General features: G+C 42.8%; 1 protein-coding gene across 1 annotated transcript in view; it reads left to right on the top strand.

Moving 5' to 3' along the window:
- PTPRN2 (protein tyrosine phosphatase receptor type N2) overlaps positions 1 to 26,193 on the top strand; it is a 1,011,953-nt gene that overhangs the window by 366,201 nt on the left and 619,559 nt on the right. The window contains exons 4-5 of the mRNA XM_090047600.1: positions 16,089 to 16,206; positions 21,234 to 21,396. Coding sequence (XP_089903726.1) covers positions 16,089 to 16,206; positions 21,234 to 21,396 — 281 coding nt within the window. The remainder of the gene's footprint in view (positions 1 to 16,088; positions 16,207 to 21,233; positions 21,397 to 26,193) is intronic.

Raw genomic sequence — 26,193 nt, forward strand, 5'->3', positions numbered from 1 at the left:
ATTTGTCTAGAAAAACTCATGTGTAACTAGCCTGTTTCATTTTATGACAAGGGCTAAGTACAGATAGTCAAAAAGCCTGAGGCTGAATTGATTCAGGTTAGTCTTAACATGCAGCGGTTAAGCTGAGGAACAACTGGATTGACATCCAGTTTTGATTCAGGAAATGCAGCCACATATCTGCAGTAGCTCAGGCCAGAAGCTATAAGCATGGCTCTTTGGCACATAGCCAACATGGGCTGTGTGTTTACTTCCCCTTTCTGTTGCCCCCAAGGTCCCTGGTATTTGCAGTCCAGAATCACAGCACAGGACTCTGCAGGGTTGCTCATCACTTCTTCTTCCTGTTTCCAGGTGCCTTTTTGCTTTGTAGTCAACGGTTGCAGCCAGCAACTATGTTTTTAGTAGGGCAGCTGTGTACTCAGGAGAAGGGAAGTTTAAGCCACTCCCCCCTCCCCCCAGCCCAGCCAGGATTTGCTTGGGTGGGGTGGGAGGCACAATCCTTGCCTGCCTCTCTCCTCACAACCCTTCTCCACTGGAGCAGATGGCACAGTCTAGCCCAGGGCTGGAAAGCATGCTGGGATGCTGGGGGACTGTGAATTAACTTGAACTAGGAAGGGGTCTGGGACAAAAGTTTCATAAACCGGTTTGACTCAAATCAGCTAAGTCTGATACTGGGTTCAGCTGTGCCATCAACCAGGTTTATCTTAAATCAGTTCCAGCCATTTTGAAACTGGTTTATGTGCACTGAACTTGTGTTCAGTTACAGGTTTAAACCAGTTTCTGATGTCTTAAACCAGTTTATGTGTAACTTCTGTCCCTAGCCAAGGTGACTGGCTTTGTGGATGGAGGAAGAGTGGATGTGATATACCCCAACTTTAGCTTAGCTTTTAACACTGTCTCCCATAACATTCTCTTTAGTAAACTGAGGAATTACGGTCTAGATAGAGATACTCTAAAATGAATATGTAACTAATTGGCTTTTTGTGCTCAAAAAGTAGTTATCTATGACCCAATATCCAAGTGGGAGGTGGTATCAAGTCAAGTTCCTCAGGGATCAGATGAATACTTCCTTAATATCTTCATGAATGGTTTGGCAGGTGGAACTAAATGTGCACTTAGTAAATTTAGATAGGACCAAGCTGGGTGGGGTAGGAGACTCTTTGAATGATAGGATTAGTGTGACAAGTCTGGGGTCAAATGGTGTGATAGCACCCTCCCTTGGTTCCTTCTGCCTTGTGTCTCCTGAGCACTCCCTCCCCCTTTCCTGCCACACCTTGCAGCTGTTTTAGAAATGATTGGGAGGCTGTCCAAAACTCAGGAGGAGCTTTTCACAGATAAGCTCTTCTTTGGTGTACAAGTGCACCAGGCATTTTATAAGCCCTCTTCATTGGCTCTGACCTCCCTACAACCATGCCTACACTTTGCAGTTGTTATGGATCATCACTCAGTTGGGGCATTTTGCCTGCATAACAACACTGGATCCCCTTGGGCCTCCACTCCTTTGCTGGGGCTTTGGCCTTCCCAGATTCCAATTTTCAACTCTAACTGGTCTGTTAACCCAGGCCCACTGTTCCAGACCTCACTTATTGGTCCTATCCCCAATTTCACCCTCTTGCGCTCTGGCTTTTCACTTCTCTTGGGCTTTGGTTCTTGTTCCTCTTGGGCTGTGGTCTTCTCTGGCCTAGGCTTTCACACTTACCATTTGCTGCTTGTCTGTGCCTTGAGCCTGGCTCCTGGGAGGGCTCAAAACAGCCATATGCCACTTGGTTACCAGTGTGGCATCTTCCTCCCCTTGTTAGTCACAATTCAATCCACTAGTTCTAATCAACATAAAATGCAAGCTGCCACCTTCCAACTCAAAACAAAATCCTCCCTGACTGGGGTAATTGCTCCCTAAGAGCAAGAAACAAAATGCTGCGGCTTTAAGTTCCACCTTCCCACTTCCCGGGGAAGCCAGGTATCCATCTGGGAGCTCTTTCTATACAGCTGCCTGTGTGCTCACTCATCCCTCTGCCCCCCTCACTCTCTCTGCCTCTGTCTTTCTCTCCGTCTGTTTGGGTGGTTGCATTTCCCGCCCGTCCTGACTCTGGGCAGTTCTCTCTTTTTATCTATCCACAGGGTGTCACCTTCTTCCCAATGAGTCATCTGTCTTCTGTGTCTGCTCTTTGGGTTAATGAGTCACTAGCTCCTATTTAAGTATGTGTCTGCAGTCCACAGCCCTTATCTCTGTGGTGTCTTATCTCTGGGGAGGGGAGAAGGGGAGAAAAGAAGCTCCGCAGCAGTATTTTGCCCTCTTTCATAACAGGGAGCTAAAAGGTCCCTGTTACAATTAAGTATCAAAATTATCTTGATAAACTGAAGAAACAGTCTGAAATTAAATGAATGGAATTCAACAAGAGCCAAGTGCAAAGTACTGTATTTAAGATGATACAATCATATACACAAATACAAATTGAGGAATGATTTGTGAGACTGCACTACTTTTAAGAAACAGAGAGCAGAGAGACATAAAAATTAATATTAGGGGTCTAGAAAATATGTTATACAAGACAAGATTGGAAGAACTAAGGTTATTTAGTCTGGAGAAGAGAAGAAGTCTTCAATACAGAAATGAGCACGTGATCAAGTATTCTCTCTGTCCATGTGGAACAGGTTACAGAGTAACCGTCTTAAATTACAACAAGGGAAAGTTAGGTTGGATATCAAGAATAACTTACTAACTTTGAGAGTGGTTAAACACTAGAACAGATTACCTAGAGTGGCCATGGAATCTCTGTGCAACCAGTTGCATAGACAAGGATATTTCTGCCTTTCACAGGGATTTAAATTAGGCAACTTCCTGTGCTTTCTTCCAGACCTATTTTTCTATGTGTCTAGGGATTTTGGCTCCAGATTTGAAGCTCAGAGCTTACTCCCACATCTGCCCTGGATGCTATAAAGTAGCTATCATTTATCTTTAACCTCAATCAAAAATTCAACAAATTCTGAGTTAGTGGCAGTGAGGATATCCAACTAAAACTTTTAGGCACAGCAATCTTTAAAGTAATCAGCTGGAAGAGACAAACCATGGAAAGATCGTAAAGAAGTTAGAAAGGAAACAGGAACCAGGCAGATTGCTGTTGACCACATATAAGGGTCAATCAGTAAATCCTTCTGAGGCACCGACAGCCACAGAAAACCATCACCATTCTTCCCTTGCTTTATGATGGTATGTGAGTAGTGGTCCTCAGCAATGGATCTGTCACAGATACCTTTGAGATCTTTGAGACTCCTTTAATGCTGGAGTTAATCAAAGCTGCGTCATCCTTCCAACACTCTTCTCAATATTCCTTACTGCGATGCTACATCTGACCACCAACAAGCTTCCAGTTGGAGTGGGATTAAACTACTGAATGGTGTCTAATCTCAGCCAACTCCAAGTCAAAACTAAGCCTACCCCTACCTCAGTCGTAGAGTTCCAGTACACTGAGGATGTTATAGTGTATGCTTACTCAGAAGCGGACCTTCAGGCAATCCTTGCCATCTTTACAGAGACATACGGGACTGATGCTTAACATTCAGAAGACTAAGGTCCCTCATCAACAAGCTCTTAATGAGCTGTCACCACCTCTGGTAATTCAGCTTTATAGTGAGACTTTGGAGAATGTTGAGTATTCCCTTTGCCTCAGAAGCCATATCTTGCAGAAGGCTGACGTGATGACGAATTCCAACATTGCCTCAAATGTGCAAATGCAGGCTTCAGATACCTGAGGAAATGGTTATTCCAAGATCATGACATCAAATTTGAAATCAAATTCATGGTTTATCAAGAAGACATGATCCCTACCTTACTGTAAAGAGCTGAGACATGGACAACGTACAGGAGGTTTCTGGAGAAGTACCATCAATACTGCCTGTGGAAGATCCCTTGAATCCAGTAGGAAGGTGGATGCGCTGATGTTAGCATCCTTTCACAATAAAACACCACAAACATGAAGGCGATGATCAACATCAACTTTGCTGGGCTGGCCATGTCATCTGGATGTCCGACTCCAGACTCCTGAAGCAAGTTTTATTTTCCCAGCTCAGTCAAGGCGTATGCTCAAGCAGAGGGCAGAGGAAGCACTTCAAGGATGTCCTCAAGGCGAACTTGAAAAAAATGCAACATCGACCTCAGTTAATGTGAGACTATCACTCAGTGGATGGCTGCCCCAAATGGAGGAAGAGCCAGCTGCAAAGATCTCAGTACTCTGAAACCTTACAGTGACAACAGGAGATGAAAAAGTAGGAGTGGCAGAAACAGCATGTTGTGGTCCAAGTGAAGAATCCAGAGCTACCCACTCCTCATGGACACATGTGCCTTAGTTATAGTGGAATCTGTCAATCATGGGTTGCCCTTGTCAGCCATCTTTGGACCTACAGATAAGACAATAATGGAGGACAATCATCCTCAATTATGAGGGATTGCTGATGAGTGCCAGTCAGTAAATCAGCATTTGGAAAGTACTCCAAAAGAGAGATTTATTGTCCTTCCCTAAGCTGCTAACTGTGCTGAGTCATGGCAGAGAAAGTGAACATCAAATAAGGAACCACATTTTGGAAAGTGAGACAAATGAACCAGGAATTTATAAAGGAAACAGTGTGTATTACTGTAGTTATGTAACATGTATCCTCTGTAGCAAGTTAAAAAGCTGTTTTGTTACAAGCCCAAGAGATTGGAAGAAGTACTCCTTTGGCTGGAAATTGTAGGTGGTGTTTTAAGGTTGAACAAACTCAGTGTGCACTTCCTGTGTATGGGGTAAGTTCAAACTGGGACATGTGCAGCATTAATCATCCCTTTTTTGGAACACTGTGCTGCAGGATGTTCATCTTTACTTCAGGCAAACCAACTTGTCCAGGATTCTGCATTAGAAAGTTTTTGGCTGTCATGATTTTCCATATTTCCTAAGAGAACCCTCAATGCTATAACTCCTGTGTTATAATAATAATAACAGCAACAGCAGCATACCAGGCTGATAGGTCCCAATCAGAATTAGGACTGTTTTGTGCTAGGTACTGTACTGCTGCTGACTGGAGGTATTTATACTCTAAAGCAAGATATTGCAAGTGTTCTGTTCATATGCACATGAATGGAGAGTAGAAGATGGGGCATAATTATATCATTAATTATATCATGGCAGCTGTATACAGATGGGCAGGCTTTGCTTTAAAAACCATGAAAAACAAGGAAGCTCTTCACTGAAAGGTAGGCATTCAAATGCTGACACTTAGCCCTGATCAGTTCAGGAATCAGTTTGCCACTGTTGCAACTGGGGTAAATTGCTTTTCAGGGTTACATCAGAACAGTATGGCATGTCACCATTAGTCATTTTAGGTACCCATGGCCAAAGAAGAAAAGTGATATGCAAAAAATGGAAATTGAATTGTACAATTAGAAATAGGCTTTTTTTCCCTTGCTTCCTCTCTCTCTCACAGATGCTGTTGCCCTCTCATGCACTCTGTGTGTATGTTTAGGAGATTTTTCCCCTAATTTTAAATGATGAAGTATTTATCTTCGATTCTCAAGGCCTATCTATCTCTGCTGTCCTCAGCCTAAGTTACAGCATAGTAAGTGGGAGAGCAGGTGTACTCTTTAACAAAAAATATTTTAACAAAACACATCACCCTTTGTCCCACATGAAGAAAGGGCTCAATCCTGCAAGGCAATGAATTACGCGTTCCCCACTTAGAGGCATACCTTGGAGGTTCCCCTGTGTGCATCTGTAAGTGGAGAATCCCAACTTTCCCCACTTAGAGAGAGACCCTGTGGAATCCCCAAGGCTCATTTTTAAGCAGGAAAACCTGTGGTTCCCCGCTTAGAGAGACTTGCCCTGGGGAATCTTCGAGGCACCTCTGTAAGCAGGGAAAGCTGGTTTTATGTGCTTAGAGAGATGTGCTTTTGGAAATCTCAAGAGGCATGTTCCTGTAAGCAGGGAATCTGGGCAGGTGCTCTTGGGGTGTGAGGCATTTGATCCTGCACAGGAATTCCAAGAGCACATAGGATCAGACCCCTGTAGCCCTGGGAGCGCCTGCCTGGGGCAGCCAGAGAGCACAGGCAGTTTCAGGCTACCCGTGCTATCTCACCATAAAGAAAAGAGATATCTGCTGCAATAAAGCAGCAGATAATGTTACCACCTGGGTTGTGACCACAAATAGTGGGTATTTGTGGCATGACAAGGGTCATGGACATCTGGTTTTTTTGCCGTTGTGCCACCATAAAAAAATATGGTGGCATAAAGGCGATGCGTTTCCATCCTTAGTCTGATGCATGCTGTGGTTTGATATATACTAGTGGTACAGCAGTTTCAGAAATAAATTGCCAAGACAATTTTGCTCCTGAACTTGGAACTTGAAACTTGAAAGTGAGTAATTGTCTAAGTTACATGTCTTGCACATCTGCAAATAAGCTTTGCCCCTCAAGTTCTGACATTGATTTTTCTGGTATTTATCATATGCAGGGAGAAAAGGATACCAGAGGTAAGATCCATTAGGTAGATCTGAAGGAAGGGTTTTGCTGTTAGGCTTTTAAAATAAAATATGTGAAGAATGTTGCAATTTGCATTGAGTTTGTTTGTGTAAGTACAACAGTTATAGCTATGTAATTCAGCATGCTTATCTGAGCAATGTGACCTGTCCAAGCCTTACTATCTTGTTAAAGGTTATGGTATAATTCAAGACCAAGGAGCAATGCCTCCTCTTCCCCCTTCTTGCCCCCCAGGAACCCTGATTTTCTCTTAGAAACTGTGGCTGATGTTGTATGTAACATGTTGTATGTAACATGAAATAGAATGAAACAAAATAGGAAAGAACTATGAATTTTGTTTATATTGCTTATAGCACATTGGAAAGTGCCATTCATTTTCAGTATTGTAAAGTCATCTTATAACATTAACGTAATTGCATGTGCCACAAATAGGAGTCAAAGTTATGGAATGAGGGCATGAAAATGTGGTTTATGGTGAAAGAAGACTTGTGTGACATGAAGAAAAGAATCTAGAAGGACAGGAAAATTTCCTAGAAAGGGGGTAGAGAGTGAAATAATGACAGTTCCCAAAGTCTGGGAAAGTGAACTGGAAGTTCTCTGTTGGAAGATGACAGAGAGGTCCTTTTCTGGGGTGGGGGACAGGGAGAGAGGGAAATTTAATGCATGTATTTAAGGTTGAATTATAAATGAGCACATACCTTTTCATGTGATTTGGTAGCTTCCCCAACATCATGAAGAAAGTAATTTAATTGTTGTGTTTTTTAATTTCACTATTTTGGGGAACATGGACTTTCCCTGATCAACTGTTGTAGTTGGCAGTACTGGTTATCCAGTGTGAGATCTTGTCAGATCTGGCCCACATTTCAAATGTTTGACATCCCCATCATAGGTTCCATACACAGAAACTCAGAGCCCCATAATCTGGCCTCAGTGATGCCCTGTTGACCCACATACTGCACTGGACTGGCCCCATATGCAGTGCCTCAGATGTCTACTGCCTGCAGCACTCGCTGGGGCTGGGTCATGAGTTGCACTGCCTGCGGTGCTTTCTGAGGCCATGTCCTAGGCTGTGCTGCTTAGAGTGTACACTGAAGCTGGCATCTATCCTGGCCCAGCCTGGCCCAGTCCAACCCAGCTCAGCCCAGCGCAGGAAGGTGCTGCCTGTGGTGGTTCAGACATGTGCGTGGCGGGGTCCATGAGCCTGATCCAGGCCATGGACCCATCCCCTACTTTGTCAAAATAGGCTTGTAGCATATGAAAGCTGATGGCTTCGAACAAATTAAGTCTAAAAGGTGATGCCCTGCCCTGCCATCTTCCTACTCTTAAATGAATAGACTACACTGCAGCACTGCATCTTTGGTGCCTGCCACTTGAAGGGCTGCAGCAGGCAGCTGACAGGTGCCTCATTAAGGCAGCCATTTTCAAACAAAGATCAGCCAGCAGAGAGCAATTACCTGCTTGCAGCCGAGGAAGCAGCACCATCCAGCTCCCTTGCAGCTTGGAAGATCTTGGAGGTAAGAGTAGGAACTAAGGGGATAGCTTGGAGGCTCCTGGTCCTGGGCATGACCTAAAACTGCTGGGGAAGGAAAGCCTAGTGGGACTGCCAGTGGCAGCAGCCCCACACAAATACAAGGACTTCCTACCTACCTGATGAGAGGTAGGTCAGGGCACCTTGATATCCCCAGGTCCCACAACACTGTGGGTAAGGGGGTCAGGGAGGGGATAGTTGTGTGACCCCAGAGATGGGGCGGTAGTGAAGACCCTGACAAGAGTTGAGTAGGGCTGAGGATCAACCTGAAGGGCAGCCCATGGGGTTGTGCTGAGTAGGGCTGTGTGACAGCCAGAAGGACAGCACATGGCCCAACCCCCAGGACATCAAGTTGCAGGGTGTGAGAAGCCCAGGGAGAGGTTTGGGCAGAGTTAGCCCTCCGTTTTGTGAATCGGTTGGCCACTACCCAGGTGAGGGTCACGGGAGAGGCCCAAAAGACTGCGTGTTGTTACCTGAGGTATGATTCGGATAAGCCTGATGGCCTACAGGGACACTCAAGGGAGCAGGGCAGAGTGAAGGAGGCACGGTATCATGTGGTGGGCAAGAGACCCTGTGAGAGAGGGTGGAGCGCAAGTGGCCTCAGTGGAAGGGGGGTGGTATGAGCATGTGAGTAAATGAGACCTGACATAGTACTAAATTGGCCTGGCTTTAGGCCGGGAGCATAGTGACATATTGGATACCATCTGTGAGGCATGGGCGGTACGGAGCTGTGGATAGTGCCCCTGGCATCAGGGCATAGAATGGGCAGCCTTGCACAGTATATCACCAGTTATGACAACCGCAACATCGTGGCAGGCAAGACAGGGTGGATTGCCCTACTTGGACAGGTGGGTGGGCCAACTTGAGACTCGGCCCTGAGCTTGCCCCCGTCACGACTACCATGTGTATATATACATATGAGAGCAAAACACAACCTGGAACTTTAACTCTGAAACCAGACCTCCTTACCATTTGAGCCAAATGAAGAGTTCTTGTAGCTATCAAAATAGCTTGTGTGTTCTAATTAAGTTGCATCCAGAGGGAGTCCAACAGAGGGAACTTACCCTGTAACAGCATATGGTTAGTACTGTCCCTGGTTAAATAACTCCCCTGCCCTAGTTATTTGGGATCAAATTTGGGCCTGTGACTCATCTGGAAATTGAGAGGTACAGAATATTCATAACAAAGTATTTAATAGCTGTTCATAGCTATGTGCTGTTACAAGGAGATTTAATTTTATGGAAGGACTGGAGGGACTGTAACCAGATGTCTATAACTAAACAGGAGACAAAGAAATGTTGGACAGAAGTCAGAATTTCAAATCAGAGTATTTTTTTAGTGAACTGTAACTCAGAAGCAATTTAACAATTGTATTTCAAACTTCGTAAAGTCCTTCTTTGTTTTCACAATAAATCTGATCATTTTCAGGCTGAAGTTTCAAGTGAATTTTCAGGGCAGCTAAAAACACAGCATTTATAATAGAAAGCCAGTTGTAACCTTAAGTGTATGGAGGTGTGAGCTAGCTTCTCTGTAATAAGTATTGATATTAATTTGCCAGCATGAGTTGTGTTACAAATGTAATATTGAGAAAAGTCCTGGTTTTCTTTTATTATAATGGAAAACATTGAGATTTCAATCTTTGGATACATTTACAGGTGGAAACTATGGCACTTGAAAGTATATTTTTTTCTATATACACAACAGCCCAGGCATTACAGCTACAACTGGGAGCAGACTGGTATTAACATACGTGAACATCATTGGATGTGTCCTTGAGCACTGAAAATGGAGGCCTGCAATGAGAATGAGTGCTGCTCCTCTAGGGATTGTGGAAAGGCAACTTGCAGAAAGTCACGTCTATTGTTGACCTGTCTGTTGCAAGAATAGGGAAGAAAGCCAGTCGCACACAATTCTGCAGACATTCTGACAGCTAAAGGAGGCATTAACAATTTTCAACACATGGCATGGGGGCTGAAACTCTCTGAGCTCTACAACTAAGTTTTCTCACTAAAATAAAGTAGCAGTTGAAAAGAGCACAGAGGAAAACCTATTTTACTATATACTGCATGAGGACAAATAGGAATATATTACCAAAAAGTGGAAAATAATTTAATGTCACAACTGAAAAATAGAATCAAATAAGTAACATGCTTTGGCATCAATTGCGACTCCTTTTGAGGTTTTCTGGTCTTTATGGAGGAATTTTCTTGACAAAGAAGGATTGGGTTTGCTATATAAGTTACTGCCAATATATAATAATCTCCTGTCACTTTGAATGGACTTGATATAGAGAATCATTTTGCTGCCAATATATTGATGTAGAACTAATCATTTTGGATTTCACTTGGCACAAAAGCCAGCATAGTTTCATATCATTATCCTGTCAGACACCAGTCAGGTTCATCTAACTCACTCTGAGAGCTTTGAGAGTTTCTCCCACAATGTTAAAAAGAGAGACAATAGTATGAGCAGGCTGATTCAAAGGGCCAGATCATCAGTTGGTAGGACTTGGCATGTTTCCATTGACTTAGGTTGAGCTATGCTGATTTACACTAGGTTGTTTTGTGTAAGCTAGCAGCTTACAGTTTTCCTTAGTACAGTGGAGGCCAACCTTATCGGCAGGCATGCCATAAAGTAAGCCCTACTCCCCCCCCCCCGAGTGCCACTTGGATCCCTTTCCTATGTCCAATCTGCTGCTCCACTTTCTGCTCCTTACCCTGTTCTATTTGCTTGATCTGTTACTCTGTTTTCTGCTCTCTGTACTGCCTGTCACTTTGTTCCCTGCTCCCTCCCCAGTCTGCTGTGTGCCGCAAACAAAGGCTTCCTGTGCCACTTGTAGCAGGTGTGTGGCAGGTTGGCCACCCCTGCCGTAGTAGGGGAACACAAACAGAAGGTTATTCTAAGAAATAAACATATTTTACAAACCTGAATGGATGGGACTGGAACAGATGGGGAACAGTCCAGTGTTTTGAGCAGTCAGGAATCAAATTTCCGAAATGTGAACGTTGTGTACAGATTAACCCCAGGAATGGAGTGATTGGCCCTGACCCTCAGCTGGTGTTAAGTTAGTACAGTTCATTGAAGTCAATGAAACTAGACCAATTTACATCAGCTAAGGATGTGGTTTTACTAATAAGAGGCAAAGAACAAAAAGGGCAAGAAAAATAAGCATGTTATTAATTGTGAGATTTTATATATATATATATATATATATATATATAATTTGTTTGGACGCAAAAGCAAAATAACGGAGGGAAAAATAAAACTGCATAGCAAATATTAGGATACCTCTAAATTCCCTTAGGTATATGTGCTATGACTCTAATTACTTCACTACATAGCATGGATTGCCTTCCATTTCATTTTACCAAAAAAAAAAAAAAGATTGCATTGCTTTTGGGGCAGAGTCTGTGTTCACACAATCATTGTCCTTTTTAATAGTATAAATAACAACTGTAATAATTTATATTTAACCTTGCATGGGAAAGAAAATATTGCATAAGATCCCTTGTGCAAGATACAGGAAGGTTCGTATTATGAGCTCAGTGTGAATCTGGAGTAATGCTATTACCTGTGGGTAGTTTAGGCTGGAGGCATGAATATCTTGCCTTTTGTAGCTCTGCCTTGACCTTTATTTTCACATAAATGCAGATTAAGCAATTTCAATTAAAAAATATTAGAAGTAATCTTTGTACTGCCTTGCCTAGGGAGAGTAAATATGTATTTATCCTCCACGTGGAAAGAGAGCAACATATGTTTGGCTTCTCATTCAAAGCCCCTTCCTTCACAATATTAATCGAGAGCAATCTCATCCTATAGCTTATTTTTGTGCAGCAATTAACCATGAACCAGAATCCTTCTCTCACTGGAGTCCAAGATGAGTAGTGTGGGCTTTGGCATTGTCTATCTGTGGGAATTCACAGTTGGAAGATACGTAGCCTAGACACAGCTCCAGCAGGGGGACAGTTAATCAGTAGGTGGGTGTCCCAGAGTACAGTTCCACTTTAATGACATGGAAGTAATGTGTGTACAACAGCACAACTGTGATCCTGCTCAACCAGTGGAGTTGAATTGTTATAATTGGGTTGTGAGCCAGGAGCAGGCACTAGGTGTGGTAGCAGAGACAAAGGGGACAGGAAATTGCCATACAGCGTCATAAGCTGCTTCTCAAACTTAATTTTGATTGCAGCTGTCAGCTTGGTTTTAGAGTTCTTGCGTGTGTTATTTTATTGAGCTCAGTGTGTGGGAGAGAGGATTTTTTTTTCAAACTGAAACAATGTTAGAACACGAATGGCAGAAGGTTAGCTTAACACACCTTGCAGTTTCTGAAACAATTGCATCAATAAATAGCAATTCAGACTAATGCATAAGGAATGAAGATTTTCCTGAATCATGGAAAATTTAGGTTCCCTGATGTCACGTTGGGCAGTATGCAAATCAAAATTAGGAATAAGCGTAGAGATTGTAGCAAAGATTATTCCCATGTTTTCCTTAACATCCGTATGAGATTTCCCTCTATCTTGCTTCTGTTTTCTTTTCATCTCTTGCATGTATTCTTTCATATCCTTGTAATATTTTGAAATGGATTGGGAGAAAAGACTAATGCAGTGTAAAGAAAATTATCCCTGATTCCGTAATAGAAGTAATTGTAATGATCACCAAGAAGGAGGATTACAATATTTTATTTTTGTTCTGTAGCGTTGTTCATTTAATGAGGCCACTTTTTGACAAGGATTTTGGTACATGTAGACTTGATGTGGCTAGTACCTGTTTTCATGTTTTTCTGTGGCTATAAATAGCTGAAGATTTATAGAGTCACGTTTCATATTCCCTGCTAGGACTGCAGAGGAATTCTGTGCTTTGTTTCCAGCAGAACTTTTAAGAGAAAAAACTGTGCACGTGTGTTCACACATGTATGTGTGTGCATGCGCAGGTATGCATCCATCCAGGAGGGAGGATGTTTTGGGACTCTCCAGAGTCTCAAATTACTGCTAAAAGCCTGATCCTACCATCCTTGCTTATGCCAGAAGTATTTATTTATGTGAGTAGTCCCTTCAACAGCAATGTAGCTACTTCTATAGGATAAGGACCAAAGGGTGGATTTTAATTCTTTTGGAAGCACTGGTTAAAATGTCCAAAAGCATTCTTAAAGGGTTGTTTTTTTCAAGCATGTTAGTGGCACTGATATGCATTCATTGTCCTGAGTTATTGAGTCAAGTACTTATTCCTGATTTTTGTCCTAGCTTTTTTTTTAAGTCAGTTTTGTAAAAACTGTTCTAAGCAACAGTGGAATAAACTTGAACAAATAAATAACATTATTCCTAAAACATTGCTAATAACACCAGGTAGCAGTAAGTGTGTAACCACAGTGACTCATTCTTTATATATTCTGCTAAAAATAAATTCTCTGAGTAGCCTTAGATTTAGAGATTTACAGATGTTTTGAATCCAGCCACTTACAGTGTATGTTTGGGAAAGGTGAGATTTGCATTTGAAAAGGATGAAGCAGATCTCAGAAAGCATTGGAGGTTCCTCACCCCTGAGTGGTCTAAATCATATTGAGTAGCCATAAACATCAAAGAGGTTTCTTACTGAAGTATTTCTTCAGTAAAATTGTGTAGCATTTCTTCTGAGAAAGGAAAAGAGGAAGCAGAATTGAGTCATTATATGCCAAATAGTTTGGTTGCTAAAGCCTTCATAAGCATACGTGTTGTGTCCAAGCAGTTCATTCTGTTTTCCATTAATGGAATAACATTTCCAGCGTTAATTGAAAAAGAAAGGTTTTAAAAAAAAATACTAATGCCTGTCATTTTCTTTTAGCTTTGTAAATACATAGGTCCTGTATTTATCAAGGGGATGTAAGCATATGCCTAAGGACAAGACTGCATTTTATTATGCAATACCAATTTACAAGAAAACATTCCTGTTTCTTAACAAGCTTGTTAAACATGGCTTTTACCAATAAAAAAGTGCTTTTGCTGGTATATTTTGTACCAATACAGCAAGGAGAATGGGCTGTACAGGCAAGCACACTTTCATGTTCTAGCTGTAGCAAAAGTGCTACTGTAGACAGTGTGGAAGGAAGCCTATCAAAAATGTCCCAGCTGACATGGCTATGTTGGCAAAAGTTTCTAAGGTAGTCCTGATCTCAGATCTCAGTAATTCCACGTGCTTAATGCCCTGCTGACCTGGGGCTGTATATCAGCTTTTCTGAAGATCCCAAAGAACTTTACAAAGATTAAGCCATACAATACTTACGTAAAATAGGTAAGTAACTGTTATTCTCAGAAATCCTGCTTCCCAGTCCAACTAGCTACTAGGCCTGTGCGAAGTGGCAAGTATTCTCTTCGGATTCAGATTTGGCCAATTCAGAAGACAGTGATTCAATTTGGAGATTCAAATCACTGTCCTGATTCAATTCGGCCGAATCAGATCTGAAAGATTTGGCACCGCTTCGGGGATAGGGCCATAGACTAAACAGGCAGCTGACATAGCTGCCTCCAGCTGGTAAGTCTGTTGGGGCTGGGGGAGTGGGGGGAGCACTGGGAGGGGGGCTATGACTCGTTGCTGTTTGCTGCCTTCCACCCAGAGTGAGCCACGCCTGCATTGCGCCCCCACTCCCACGCCGACTGGGCAAGCAGCAGCAGGGCAGAGCTCCTGCTCCTAGTACTGCTGCACCCACATCAGCACCGGGAGTGGGGACTCTGTGCTGCCGCCAGTTGCCAGCTGGTGTGGGAGGGTGGGCACTGCTGCCACTTGTCAGCCAGTGCAGGGCAGCAGGCGGAGCAGCACTGGAAGTGGGGGCTATGCCCTACTGCCACTTGTCCCCTTCCACCTGGAGTGAGCTGCGCATGTATCTTGCCCCTGCCCCCTCCATCCCGGCTGGGCGAGCAGCAGCAGGGAATAGCCCCTTTTCCCAGTGCTGCTGCACCTGCATCCCGCACCCCCCGTCCTGCTCCCCAAGTCTTGCACTCCCCGCCCTGCTGTCAAATTTCCAAACCTGTGGGAAGACCCAAGGGCTGAATGACACAGCATGCTCGAGGTTGAGCACCTTTCCTTACAATATGTCATATTCTTGGCAGCATTGATAGCACCTGATGACAGGGTCACGTATAAACTATACATGTCTATATTTGAAGTGTTTTGGCCATGTTTTATTGTGCAAGCCATCAAAACAGAATGTCTCTGCAATTATATGATATTTAGTTATTAGATAATAACAGATAATTGCATGGTGTTGTCCAATAAAAGTGTTACCGTAACATCTAAAAATCTACAAATTGGATAACAATTATTCTTGGGGTTATATCATTATTCCAAGCATAATTACTATGAGATCAGCAGTGTGTGTAATTAATGCGTAATCACATGGAATTTGCTTTTATAGCTATACTTCACCCTTGTTATAAAGCTCTTTGTCACAGCATCTGAGTATAAAGATGACATAAATTGGCCCCACAGATGTGGTACATTAAACCCCACAATAATTGCTTCCACTTTTAACAACCCTGTTCCCTTAACATTGTACATGCTTGGCTTTCCCTGAAAAGGTAAGTGGGGGAAGGGGCAGTATACTGCATTTATTGAGAGGTGGCCAGAAATGAAAAAAATGCCTGTGTAAAGTAACTTCCTGTCAGTTATCACCAATGAGTTACAGAAGTCTATCCTTCACGTGGTTGAGCCAGATATATCTTTTTCAATAACTAACCATACTAGCATTTTATCATATACCAGAATTGGTTTGTAGCACCATACCACTAGCCACGCTAAAAGTCGTGGGTGTAATCTCTTCCTCCATCAGAACACCCACTGTCTTCCAAGAGGAGAGCACTTTTAACAGGGTGGGTATTTAGAAAAGTCTGATTAATAAAACTGTTTGCAGGAGAAGAGGACCTGCAATTCAGCCCCTGAATTACTCAGAGAGCAAGCAAAACTTCTGCAAGCAAAACTTCTGTTTATAATTGTTTTCTATGTAAGAGATTTTTGTCCAGCTTAACTGCTAAAATTGGTTGGTTAGTTAGTTCTCTTCATTTGCTTTGTCTTCTTGTCCTTACTTATCAGGTTTTACGTGGCAAGATGATTACACGCAGCATGTTATTGCCCAGGAACTCTCAAGCATTCATAAAATCCACAACTGGCATCCTGATGTCTTCTCATCCGAGGGGTCCGACATACCAAGGTAAGTCTTCGGTGGTGTTATGGGCTATAATGATGTCTTTGAAGATGATGGAATGTCCCCACAATCAAATTCCTATGCACAATACTCAACATATCATGCACAGACCGGGCAGAAATCAGTGGCACAATAGTATTTAAAATATTGTTAGGAACAGGAGTTGGAATAACTGAGAACTACAGACACCATGACCTAAATCATTTTATGAGTTGAATTGCAGCATTTTATGAGTCTAATTGTAGCCACTTAATCAGGCATTTTTGCTTCTTGCATGGATTTTAGACGCTTTCACCTCCATGCTCCACCACACTTAAAAGGCATCTACTGAAGTGCTGGGTTCTGTACCTGCTCCTGTACCCAAGGCAGGGGACATAGTGTAGAGATCCCCAGTGAGCACTAATGGACAGGGTTTGGGAGTAGAACAGTTAAAAATACATAAAGACTGTAAAAACACAAACAACATAAAAAGGGCCTAAAATAGTTTATCTGCCCTACATACAACGATGTAGTTTTTAAGGTATAATATCCCAGGAATTACTGCGCTTAAGATGATGTGTCTCTCTGGAAATCTTCCAGTGGTATGATGCTCCAAAATTTTTAGCCATCATGCACAGGATTTTGGACTATATATTCATCTTCACTTCAGTCCACTGTGCAACTGAGTGAGAACTTCTGTACAGTGTGGATAAGAATTATGTCTCTGGTAGATTGTTCTCTTTGAAATAAAAATGTAGGCTTGAAACAGTACGTTTGTTACAGTAGAGTTAGTCTGTATGGCTAGGTACAGATGTTACTTTTAATGAACTTTAAGCATGCAGAAGGGTCTTCACAGTTCTAACAGAACAGACATTCATGGCACATAAAACACTTCAAAATGGTGACTCCTGCTCTAATTGATGGATGTGTACCTAAAGTGCTTTCTGTTAGAGTGCTTTATTGAATGTCTGTGCCAGATCTCATCAGGGGTTAACTTAGTGCGTGATTGCTGCCATCCCAGGTGGCATTGTGCAGAGCTGCACTCTAGCCTTGGGCACAGCTTGGTTGCTTTTCCTGAGAGCTAAGCTAGCCCTGTGCCCCCAGCTGTCACTGACCTGAGTCAGTAACATCCTCTGATCCTGGCCCCATGCAAAGCCTGGATTTGAGGAAGGAGGTTTCTGTGCTAACAGTGGTCCTGGCCTCATGGCACTCTACAACCTGGGTGGGGGGAGGGGCGGGAGGAGTGCAGCACTGAGGGGGAAGGAGTCTGAGATCTGTCTCCTCGCAGCCACCCCAGGGAAAGTGCTCTGAGGTCTGTGTCCCCACAGCAGCCCTAGCCATTATATAGCTGTATCTATCTATATATATAAAATGAATTAAATTATCAAAGGTGGCAATATGGCATCACAGAATGATTTATTATGGGTGGCATGTAATAAAACAATGTAAAGTCCTTTAATGAGTCATTAATCCCCACAGTTTTCCCTTTTAGGAAGGAAATAGACTCAGACACTTGTAAGGTAAATTGACTTAAGTTAAATTAATGCATCTGTTGTCTGGAGGAGCAGAGAACATGGAATTTCATGCGCACAAAAATAACAAGCAAGCAGGGAAACTGGTTGCAAGATGAAAGTTCCTTCTGTTGGAGATGACTGGTGTGTACATGGTATTTCATGGGTCCCTATTAAATCTGCGAAAAAACACTGTTGGAAAAAGGATCTAAAGTAAAGGAAAAAATCATTTTGCTTAGAAGAAATAAATGACAGTTATGTTTATCGATGCAATTAAGCAGAAACATAGAAGTTTCCTACAAACTTCAATTTAGAAAGTAGAGAGTAATATTTTTATTTAATAAAACCATCATTAAGATTGCTGCGCTTTTTAAAAAAGGAGAATCTCTTTAGCTTACAAATCACAGCACCTATTAGTTGCACAGCATCTATTGAAGAGTGCTATGTTTCTGCAGTGCAGTGGTTTGGATTTTGAATACCAGCAGCCAATAACATTTTAAGTTCTAATTTTTCTAGGAAACATACATTGTTATCTTTATGTAAGAACAATGTATTAATTATCTAAACATTTGCATTACTACATATAACATTAACTTTATGGTTTATGTTCAGTAGTTATTTGCATTCAATTTCCTTGTTTTAAAATAAATTGGACGCTAACTATATAGCAAAATAAATGTACAACAGGTCCCTAATTCTGCTTGCAAACTACTTTTTCCTTCATGTTTTTTCTGTTTCTCCTGAATGCCTTTGTGAGCTTTAAAAAAGATATTTTAATACTGTGCTAATCACAGTTCATTTAGAAGGCATTTTACTTTGTGTTAACTAGGTTAACAGTAAGGATATTAAATGAACTGCAAAGGTATTTACATTTCCTAGAAGTATTTGTCAGATACTTAAAAAAGGAACTCTTCATTTAAAACATTGCAATGCAATATATTTTTTAATTGTTCATTTTACATGGAAACATTAAAAAAAAAAGTTCTCAAAATATACTTAGTACTAAATTGTAATGTAATTTGGGATGATTATCATCTCTTGATCAGGTAGAAAAGTCCAAGTGATAACTCCCTTGTTTCACTAAGTAAGTGACAATGTAGCTGCCATAAATAGGAGCTTGAAAAACACAAACTTAAATTCTGCCTTCATATATGTACACAAATTCCCACTGACTTCACTGGCATGTCTGAAGGTAGAATTTGGTCTTGCATTTCTATTTTGATTCCCTTTCTTCTTTAAAAAAAATGAAGAAAAGAGAAATGTGATATTACAGATTAACTGATGTATGAGGAAGAAACACTTGAGTTTGTGGTTCCTTCTGGGATGAGAGCTTTTTGGATTTTTTGGTCTCTGCTGAAGCAGAATGAGTACTGACCTACAGACTTCAAAGCTGGTACAGCATCTGAGCTTGATTTCAAACTAAATAGTTTGGGAAGCAAAAGGGGAATTTTAGTTTGCTTCAGATAGTCTGACCTGGATTTCCAATCTATCAAATTCTGGTACAGTGGAAGAGAATACTGATGTACCAGAATGTATGTACATGGATGCAAATAGCATAGAAATCAAACAAGAACTTCAGTAAATTAGTGCCAGGATCCTATAATTCTCTGTGCAGAAGTAATTACAGGTCTGCATCTTACTGGACACCAACTGGTCCTCCTCACTTCTCTATCCTGTATGCTGACTGAAAGGAGCAGCATGTGACTCTACATGCCCTGTATAAGGCCTGGGGAGTCTTCCTTCTGGACAGGAGCTGAGTGTGCAGCCATAATACTGTCTTCCAAAGAACCCCCAGGTGTAGAGGGTGCTGTGTGGCACAGCTGCAGCTCACAGTACTACAGATAGCCTTGGCAGTGATTTGGAGACAGCTGGGACACCTTGCCAGAATTTATGCAGTCTTTCATGGTTGTCTAGATTATGCTGAGGACTAAGGTGCGGTCCAAAATAAGGAAGGTACAAAGCATGTGCAGTATGTGGAACCCTTGACACTCCTCTTGGGCTGGCAATTCTCTGCTGCATCTCCTCGCATCTCATCCCTTGCCAGCTGGCTCAGAGTCTGTGCTGCTGCATTCACTCTGGATCATGTAACGCCCAGGTAGGACTGCTACCAAAAACACCCTGTTGTTGAAGGCATAGTGAGGGAACTCATGGGGACATGATTGTGACATGACTTCCTCCAGCATAATATCCTGTAACTGCTGTATGGTAATGCCAAAGTTACACTGTTATAATGGAGATTAAAAGAGGGAACACTTAATTCAGATACAAACTTGTAAATAAATCAAATTAGGGTCAGAATTTAGACGACAACTTTCAGTATAACTCTGCTCTCTAAGCGGTCCCCTTGTGAATACAGAGAAGAGCACTAGCCACAGCAGACTGCTGATACTTAAAGTAAAATCTTGCATTCTGTTTGAGCCCCGTTGAGCTCCTTCAGCTTGAGTCCTTGGTTGGGGAGGAGGGGGTGGAGGAGTGGTGACATCCAAATGTGATGTAGCTTCCAAATTAGATGTCACTCATAGTAAAATATGCAGAGCTGTGACCCTCCTTCTCTTTTCTTTGGAGAGGTGAGGAATGAAGGAATGAGGAATGGAGTAGTTAACAATGTTGACACTTAAATTATCCTCACCAGGACTCAAATATCTTGCAGAGATAGATGAGTGTAGCTGTTAACACCTCAGAACTATTGTCCAAGGCTCTCTGCAGACCGGCACAGACACTCCCACAGCAGCTACTCTTTGTCATTTTCTTTGCAGCCACAACAGTTAGAAACTTCCTTTCATTTTTTGCTCAAAAAAGAATCTGCAGAATGAGAGCAGCTTTAGACAAACACCAGATCACTGAGTACTGGCTCAGGCTAAACTCTGACTCGAGCTAAATATAATCTGTTAAAAATGTATATACAAAATCTGTGTAAAGCTAATCTGTATATCCCATTTACAAATGAATCTCACTTACATTTATAAGAATGTCATGAAACTGGAGGACTCATGTTCAAACCTGTGACCTCTTTTCTTCGCTTTCCTGGAGTCTGCGCTTTGGTCAATGATAAGCTGTTTGACTGCTCAGTGTCCTTAGCTAACAGCTTGTTTGCGTTCTGTAGGGCAGTATGTAAGTCCTCCAGGCCCAAAGGAAATGGATTTTGATGATAGTTTAGTAATTTCTTCAAAGTCCCATTGAAGTCCCATCTGTTTAGGGTGTAGTCTAATGCTGCCTCTTTTATATTTACAAATACTCTTTTTTCCACTAAACATAATTTTACCCTGATGGAAGATTATTCATTGATTTGTTCCTGGATGATTAGTATAGCACATTGTTTTATTAATTTATGAGTGGACTTTTGCTTTTACTTTTCTCCCAGAGCTATAACAATATTTTACATCTTCTAGCATTGTGTTAAATTTTCTAGGGATTTTTTTAAGAGCATTTGCATAGAACGAACTACTATAGATTCAGATGGAAAATATTATTCCTTATTTTTGCTGAGTACAGTGTGTATCATTTTATGTTGGTAACATTCTTTTTTTTGGTTTTGATGTGCAGGCTTTCAAAGCAGATTGCTGATAATGAAAGGAATTATGAGCTGGGAAAGGATGTGAACTTGGCCAAGTCTCTTCAGCAGTATCTTACATACCTAGGTATTCTCACCCAGTCTACCGCTCCAAATTTATACCCGAAGATGAAGAATGACAAGGCTTCTGTTAAGGTGCTTTCTACATTTTTTTAAAAATTATTTCTTCTCTCCTCTATTTCTTAATCTCTCCTTCTACTGTGCCAGCCAACTCTGTTGTTTAAGACACAGAGGCTACTGTATAAAAGCAGCCTCCAGACAAGGAATGAGATGATTAAGGATATGCTTCTGACATGCTCTGTTGTTACAGCATCTGAACCACCCTCCCCCTGACATGCAAGTACTTCCATTGAAATGCACTGGAAAATATTTTACGCAGAAAGGGCTGTGCATTTACCTGAACTCAAAAGATAGACGCCCACCTATTTCTTTTTCGTAGAATTGTGTCTGTCCATCTCTTTCAAAAGAAATCCAACTGGCTCTACGATGGACTAGATACACTTATGACTAGGATCATGTGCTATACTTGTCTGCAATAGCAGGGGCTTGCACTTAATGCTCCTTCTCTCCATATGTCCTATACTCCCAAAGGTTCATCAAGTCCAAAAGCAGCGGTCTAGTTGGAAGAAACTGGGAGTTATTCATCTTCTCTGAAATGTGCTGGCAACACGTAACATGTTAATGTATCGACTGCTTGCATGCTGCTTAGGCAGCAGGTACGCCCGAGCTGGATTTCTGAGAGTCAGAGCAATTCACATATGGAAAAGAGACTTTACTGGTGATCCACAGAGTATTTATACCACACTAACAAATATTTTTTGTGTTTTGTACACCAGTCTAATGAGACCATCTGCACTAAAAGAATCCCAATGATTTTACAGGTTGTGCCTGATTCTTTGTTTAGCTGTAATGGGTCTGAAATATATTCTAGCTAGAAATAATAATAATAATAATAAAAAAAAGTCCCAAATGTTATAGACTGGAATCAGAAGCAGTAATACACAATTTATGGGATACAACAACAGGTGCTTCTCAAGGGTAAGAGACGATTTCAGGCAGCAGAAAGGTAGCTTTAGGAACTAATGAAAGGCCTGCTCCCTGTGGTGCCGTACCTTGGCCTGTTTGGATTTTGGTTTTTGAGTCAGAAGGCACCGAATAAGGTTGTTATTTTTTTTGAAGCGTTGTCCTTTAGGGAAGTAAAAATTTGTCAAAAAAAGTATTTCTGTGGGTCTGGTACTGTCATGCGAGTTCATAAATAATCCATCTGGCTGAGCTCTTCTGTGGGGAAGCCTGCCGCGATGACACCACCCACCAACACCACCGAGCGTTGCCATGGCAATGGGGACTGAGAAGCCTGGGGGAGTGGGATAAAGAGCAGCAAATCTGGAAATGAAGCACGTATAGAAACAAATTGTAGGATTCTTTCCACTGAGGAACAGTTGAAAACAACAGCTCGCGAGTCAGACCGCGTCACCTGTGCTATAAAATAGAAATCAAACAAAAGGTTGGGGGAGAGGCTCAGAAGCTAATGAGTATTGCTTTTTACACCGTCTTCTCCCCTCTCAAATTCAAAGGCAAGTGCTGATCTTTACAGAGAATCAAGGGGAGCCTTACATATTTATACCCTGGATCACTGTGTTATTAAACGCACAAAGCACAAGTTAGTCTGGTTGAGAAGCCTCTAGACAGCTGGTAAGAAACGTTACCTTGGAAAGGAAAGTAACTTTAAGAACAGTATTTAATGCTGTCGTGCCACCTGGAACAGGTGTAGGGTTTGTCCCATTTGATTGCACATTGTGACAGAAACTTCATGATTTCTTACTATTTTTTCCTGCAAATATGGATACCTTCTGAGCAAACATTAAATGATTCATTGCCTCCCACCTGTGTTCTTTGCACCTTTTGGCTGTCCTCATTTAAAACATAAGAGCACCAGAGGCAGAAATTCTGCTCTCACTTGATGTTGCTACCCTTCGCCTCCTACCTTTTCTCTCTCCTCCTAATAAACCGTCCTCTTCTGAGATTCTTGCTAAAACCCAAGTTCATTTATTTTCCTTTGTCATCTTACGCCTGTTTGTTTTGCTACCACATCTCCCCGCAAGCTGCTGGGACTTGAGGGGATGGAGGGTGAAGCTTGTAGGAATAGCGTTTAGTGTTATAAAACCACGGATACAATTAGGTCAAACAAGAAACTATAAAATTGCTCCGATGGTTGAAGCTATAGTGGTGGCTGAATGTCCATAATGGTGTCCTGAGAGAACTGTGGGCAAGATTTAAAAAAATGAGTACCTAAAATTAGTCTCCTAAGTTTTTACTTGGGAATTGAAGTATGGGTTTATAATAGGAGGCTAATTAAAAAAGGTGACCTGTAGTTTTCCTTCTATGTTTTACATACAGTGTGTCCACGTGCAAATGCTCTGGAGTGGGTTTGCTCTAAAGGCAGGGGCAATGCGTAGGGGGTGCACACAGGTGCACGTGCACTCCCTGAGTGTGGCGGTGCACTCCCTGCAAAAAGACGCCACCAGCACTGTTGGCAGTGCCCATAGGTGGTCACTGCTCACCATCCCACTGCCAACAGCGCTGATGGCATCTGTGGATGGTCTGTGATTCCTCCACTGGTGGCAGTGGCAGGTGGTCGCCAACCCTTGGTCGGATCTCACCACCCCGTTCTCACCTGCTGCCGACAGTGCTGGCAGCGTCTGCAGGAGCTCCTCTGCTTACTGCTGCTGCGCTCCTGCCACCATCGTGTCCCCCCAGCCACTGGGGCATGCATCATTAATGTCTAAAGTAATTTATTGTAGAGTAAACCCACCCCAGGCAGGTGTCTTCATATGCTGGGAAGTGGGAGCAGATTTGCTGCTCATGGCAGCAGTCTCCTCCTGCCACTGCAGGCCCTGCAATGGCCCCCTGCAGCATCCAGGGGGAGTGCTAGACTCCCCCTAGGTGCTAGCCCAGGAGCTGGAATAGAGCACAGGACCAGGAGACAGCTGTCTTCTGGGCTGGAAGACTGTTTTCTGCTCTCAGGAGCTGCCTGCTGCCAACGTCCCCCAGCCTGAGCAACAGTGGCTCCCAGCCCCTGCTCCTCTGTCTGATAAGAATCTCCCAGCCCCTGCTCCATTATACCGGAGCTGGGCAGCAACATAAGAATCTCCCAGACTCTGCTCCGCAATCACGATTGCACAGCAGGGGCTGGGAGCTCCCTGCTGTTCGGGCAGGGGAACATTGTCCCTGCCTGGTTTTTGGTGGTGGAGCCCACCCCAGTAGCAGGCAGCTTCTAGGGGCAGGGAGTGGTCTCCTGCCCCCTGCTGCCTGGCTGACCGGGAGCGCATTTGCTCCTGGTTGGCCATCTACCCATCTCGTACAGTGCGGTAAGCAATTGCAATTAAATTTGCTACTTGTGTTTACAGGTAGCAAATTTACTCTCAATTAGAGCAAATTACTGCACAATAAGCATCTGTATATATAGATGGTGATGCTTACTGTGCAGTAATTTGCTCTAATTGGGAGTAAAGTATTTCGTGTACCCATTATGTGTTTATATAATATAAAGTGACAAATTTGCAGTTTCATCAAGTTGCAGCCCAACTACTTACCATTATAAAATGTACAGATAACAAAACAGGATAGTCAGGCCCTCTGTCCTTTGCATGGTCACTTTGAGGGTCACCGTACGCCCAACAGCAACAACTAGTTGTAATAACTATATTTGGGATTCGATCATGTGATGGAACAAACTTACTCTGCAATTTACCTTCCATTAGAAAAACCTTTTTTCGACTCTGTTGCATGTGCCAGTTTGACTGTCCCACTACCTTTCATAGTTTCATAGTTGGTAGACTCGAAAGAGACCTGAGCAGATCATCAAGTCTGACCCCCTGAAAGAATTTTGGGATCAAATGACCATGGCTAGGTGATTATCTAGCCTCCTTTTGAAAACCCCCAGGGTAGGAGCGAGCACCACTTCCCCTGGAAGTTGGTTCCAGATCCTAGTCGCCCTGACTGAAGTAGCACTTCCTGATGTCTAGCCTGAACCTACTCTCAGTCAACTTGTGGCCATTATTCCTAGTTACTCTTGGTAGTGCTCAGGGGAACAGGGACTTTCCTGTTCCCCACTGGTCCCCCCTGGTAAGTTTATAGACATCCACCAGATCCCCTCTCACCTTTCTCTTGTGGAGGCCGAACAGGTTCAGGTCCTGTAGCATCTCCTTGTAGGGCCTGCCCTGCTGTCCCTTGACCATGCAAGTGGCCCTCCTCTGCACCCTCTCCATGTTGTTCACATCCCTCCTGAAGTGCAGAGCCCAGAATTGGATGCAGTACTCCAACTGTGGCCTGACCAATGTTGCATAGAGAGGGAGGATCACCTCCTTGGACCTGCTTGTGATGCATCTGTGGATGTATGACAAGGTGCGGTTAGCCTTACTGACCATGTCCTTGCATTGGCGGCCCATGTTCATCTTGGAATCAATCATGACTCCAAGATCCTTTTCTGCCTCTGTACTGATGAGAAGGGAGTTCCCCAGCCTGTAGGTATGCTGCTGGTTCTTTCTCCCTAGGTGCAGTACCTTGTACTTGTCAGTATTAAATCCCATCCTGTTCTTATCTGCCCATCCCTGTAACCTGTCCAGATCTGGTTGTAGCCTGTCCTTCCCTTCTAGCATGCCCACTTCTCCCCACATCTTAGTGTCATCTGCAAATTTGAACAAGGTGCTTTTCACCCCCTTGTCCAAGTCACTGATGAAGATGTTAAACAGTGTGCGCCCGAGGACCGAGCCCTGGGGGACCCCACTGCCCACGTCCCTCCAGGTCAAAAATGTCCGTCCACCACCACTCTCTGGGTGCAAATTTGTGACCCATTTGACTGTGTAGGCATCAACACCACAGTCGCCTAATTTTTTAATGAGAATAGGGTGAGAGACCGTATCAAAGGCCTTC

This window comes from Crocodylus siamensis, chromosome 5 (genome assembly GCF_052110815.1).
Source record: "Crocodylus siamensis isolate JL-2025a chromosome 5, ASM5211081v1, whole genome shotgun sequence".
Taxonomy (NCBI): domain Eukaryota; kingdom Metazoa; phylum Chordata; order Crocodylia; family Crocodylidae; genus Crocodylus; species Crocodylus siamensis.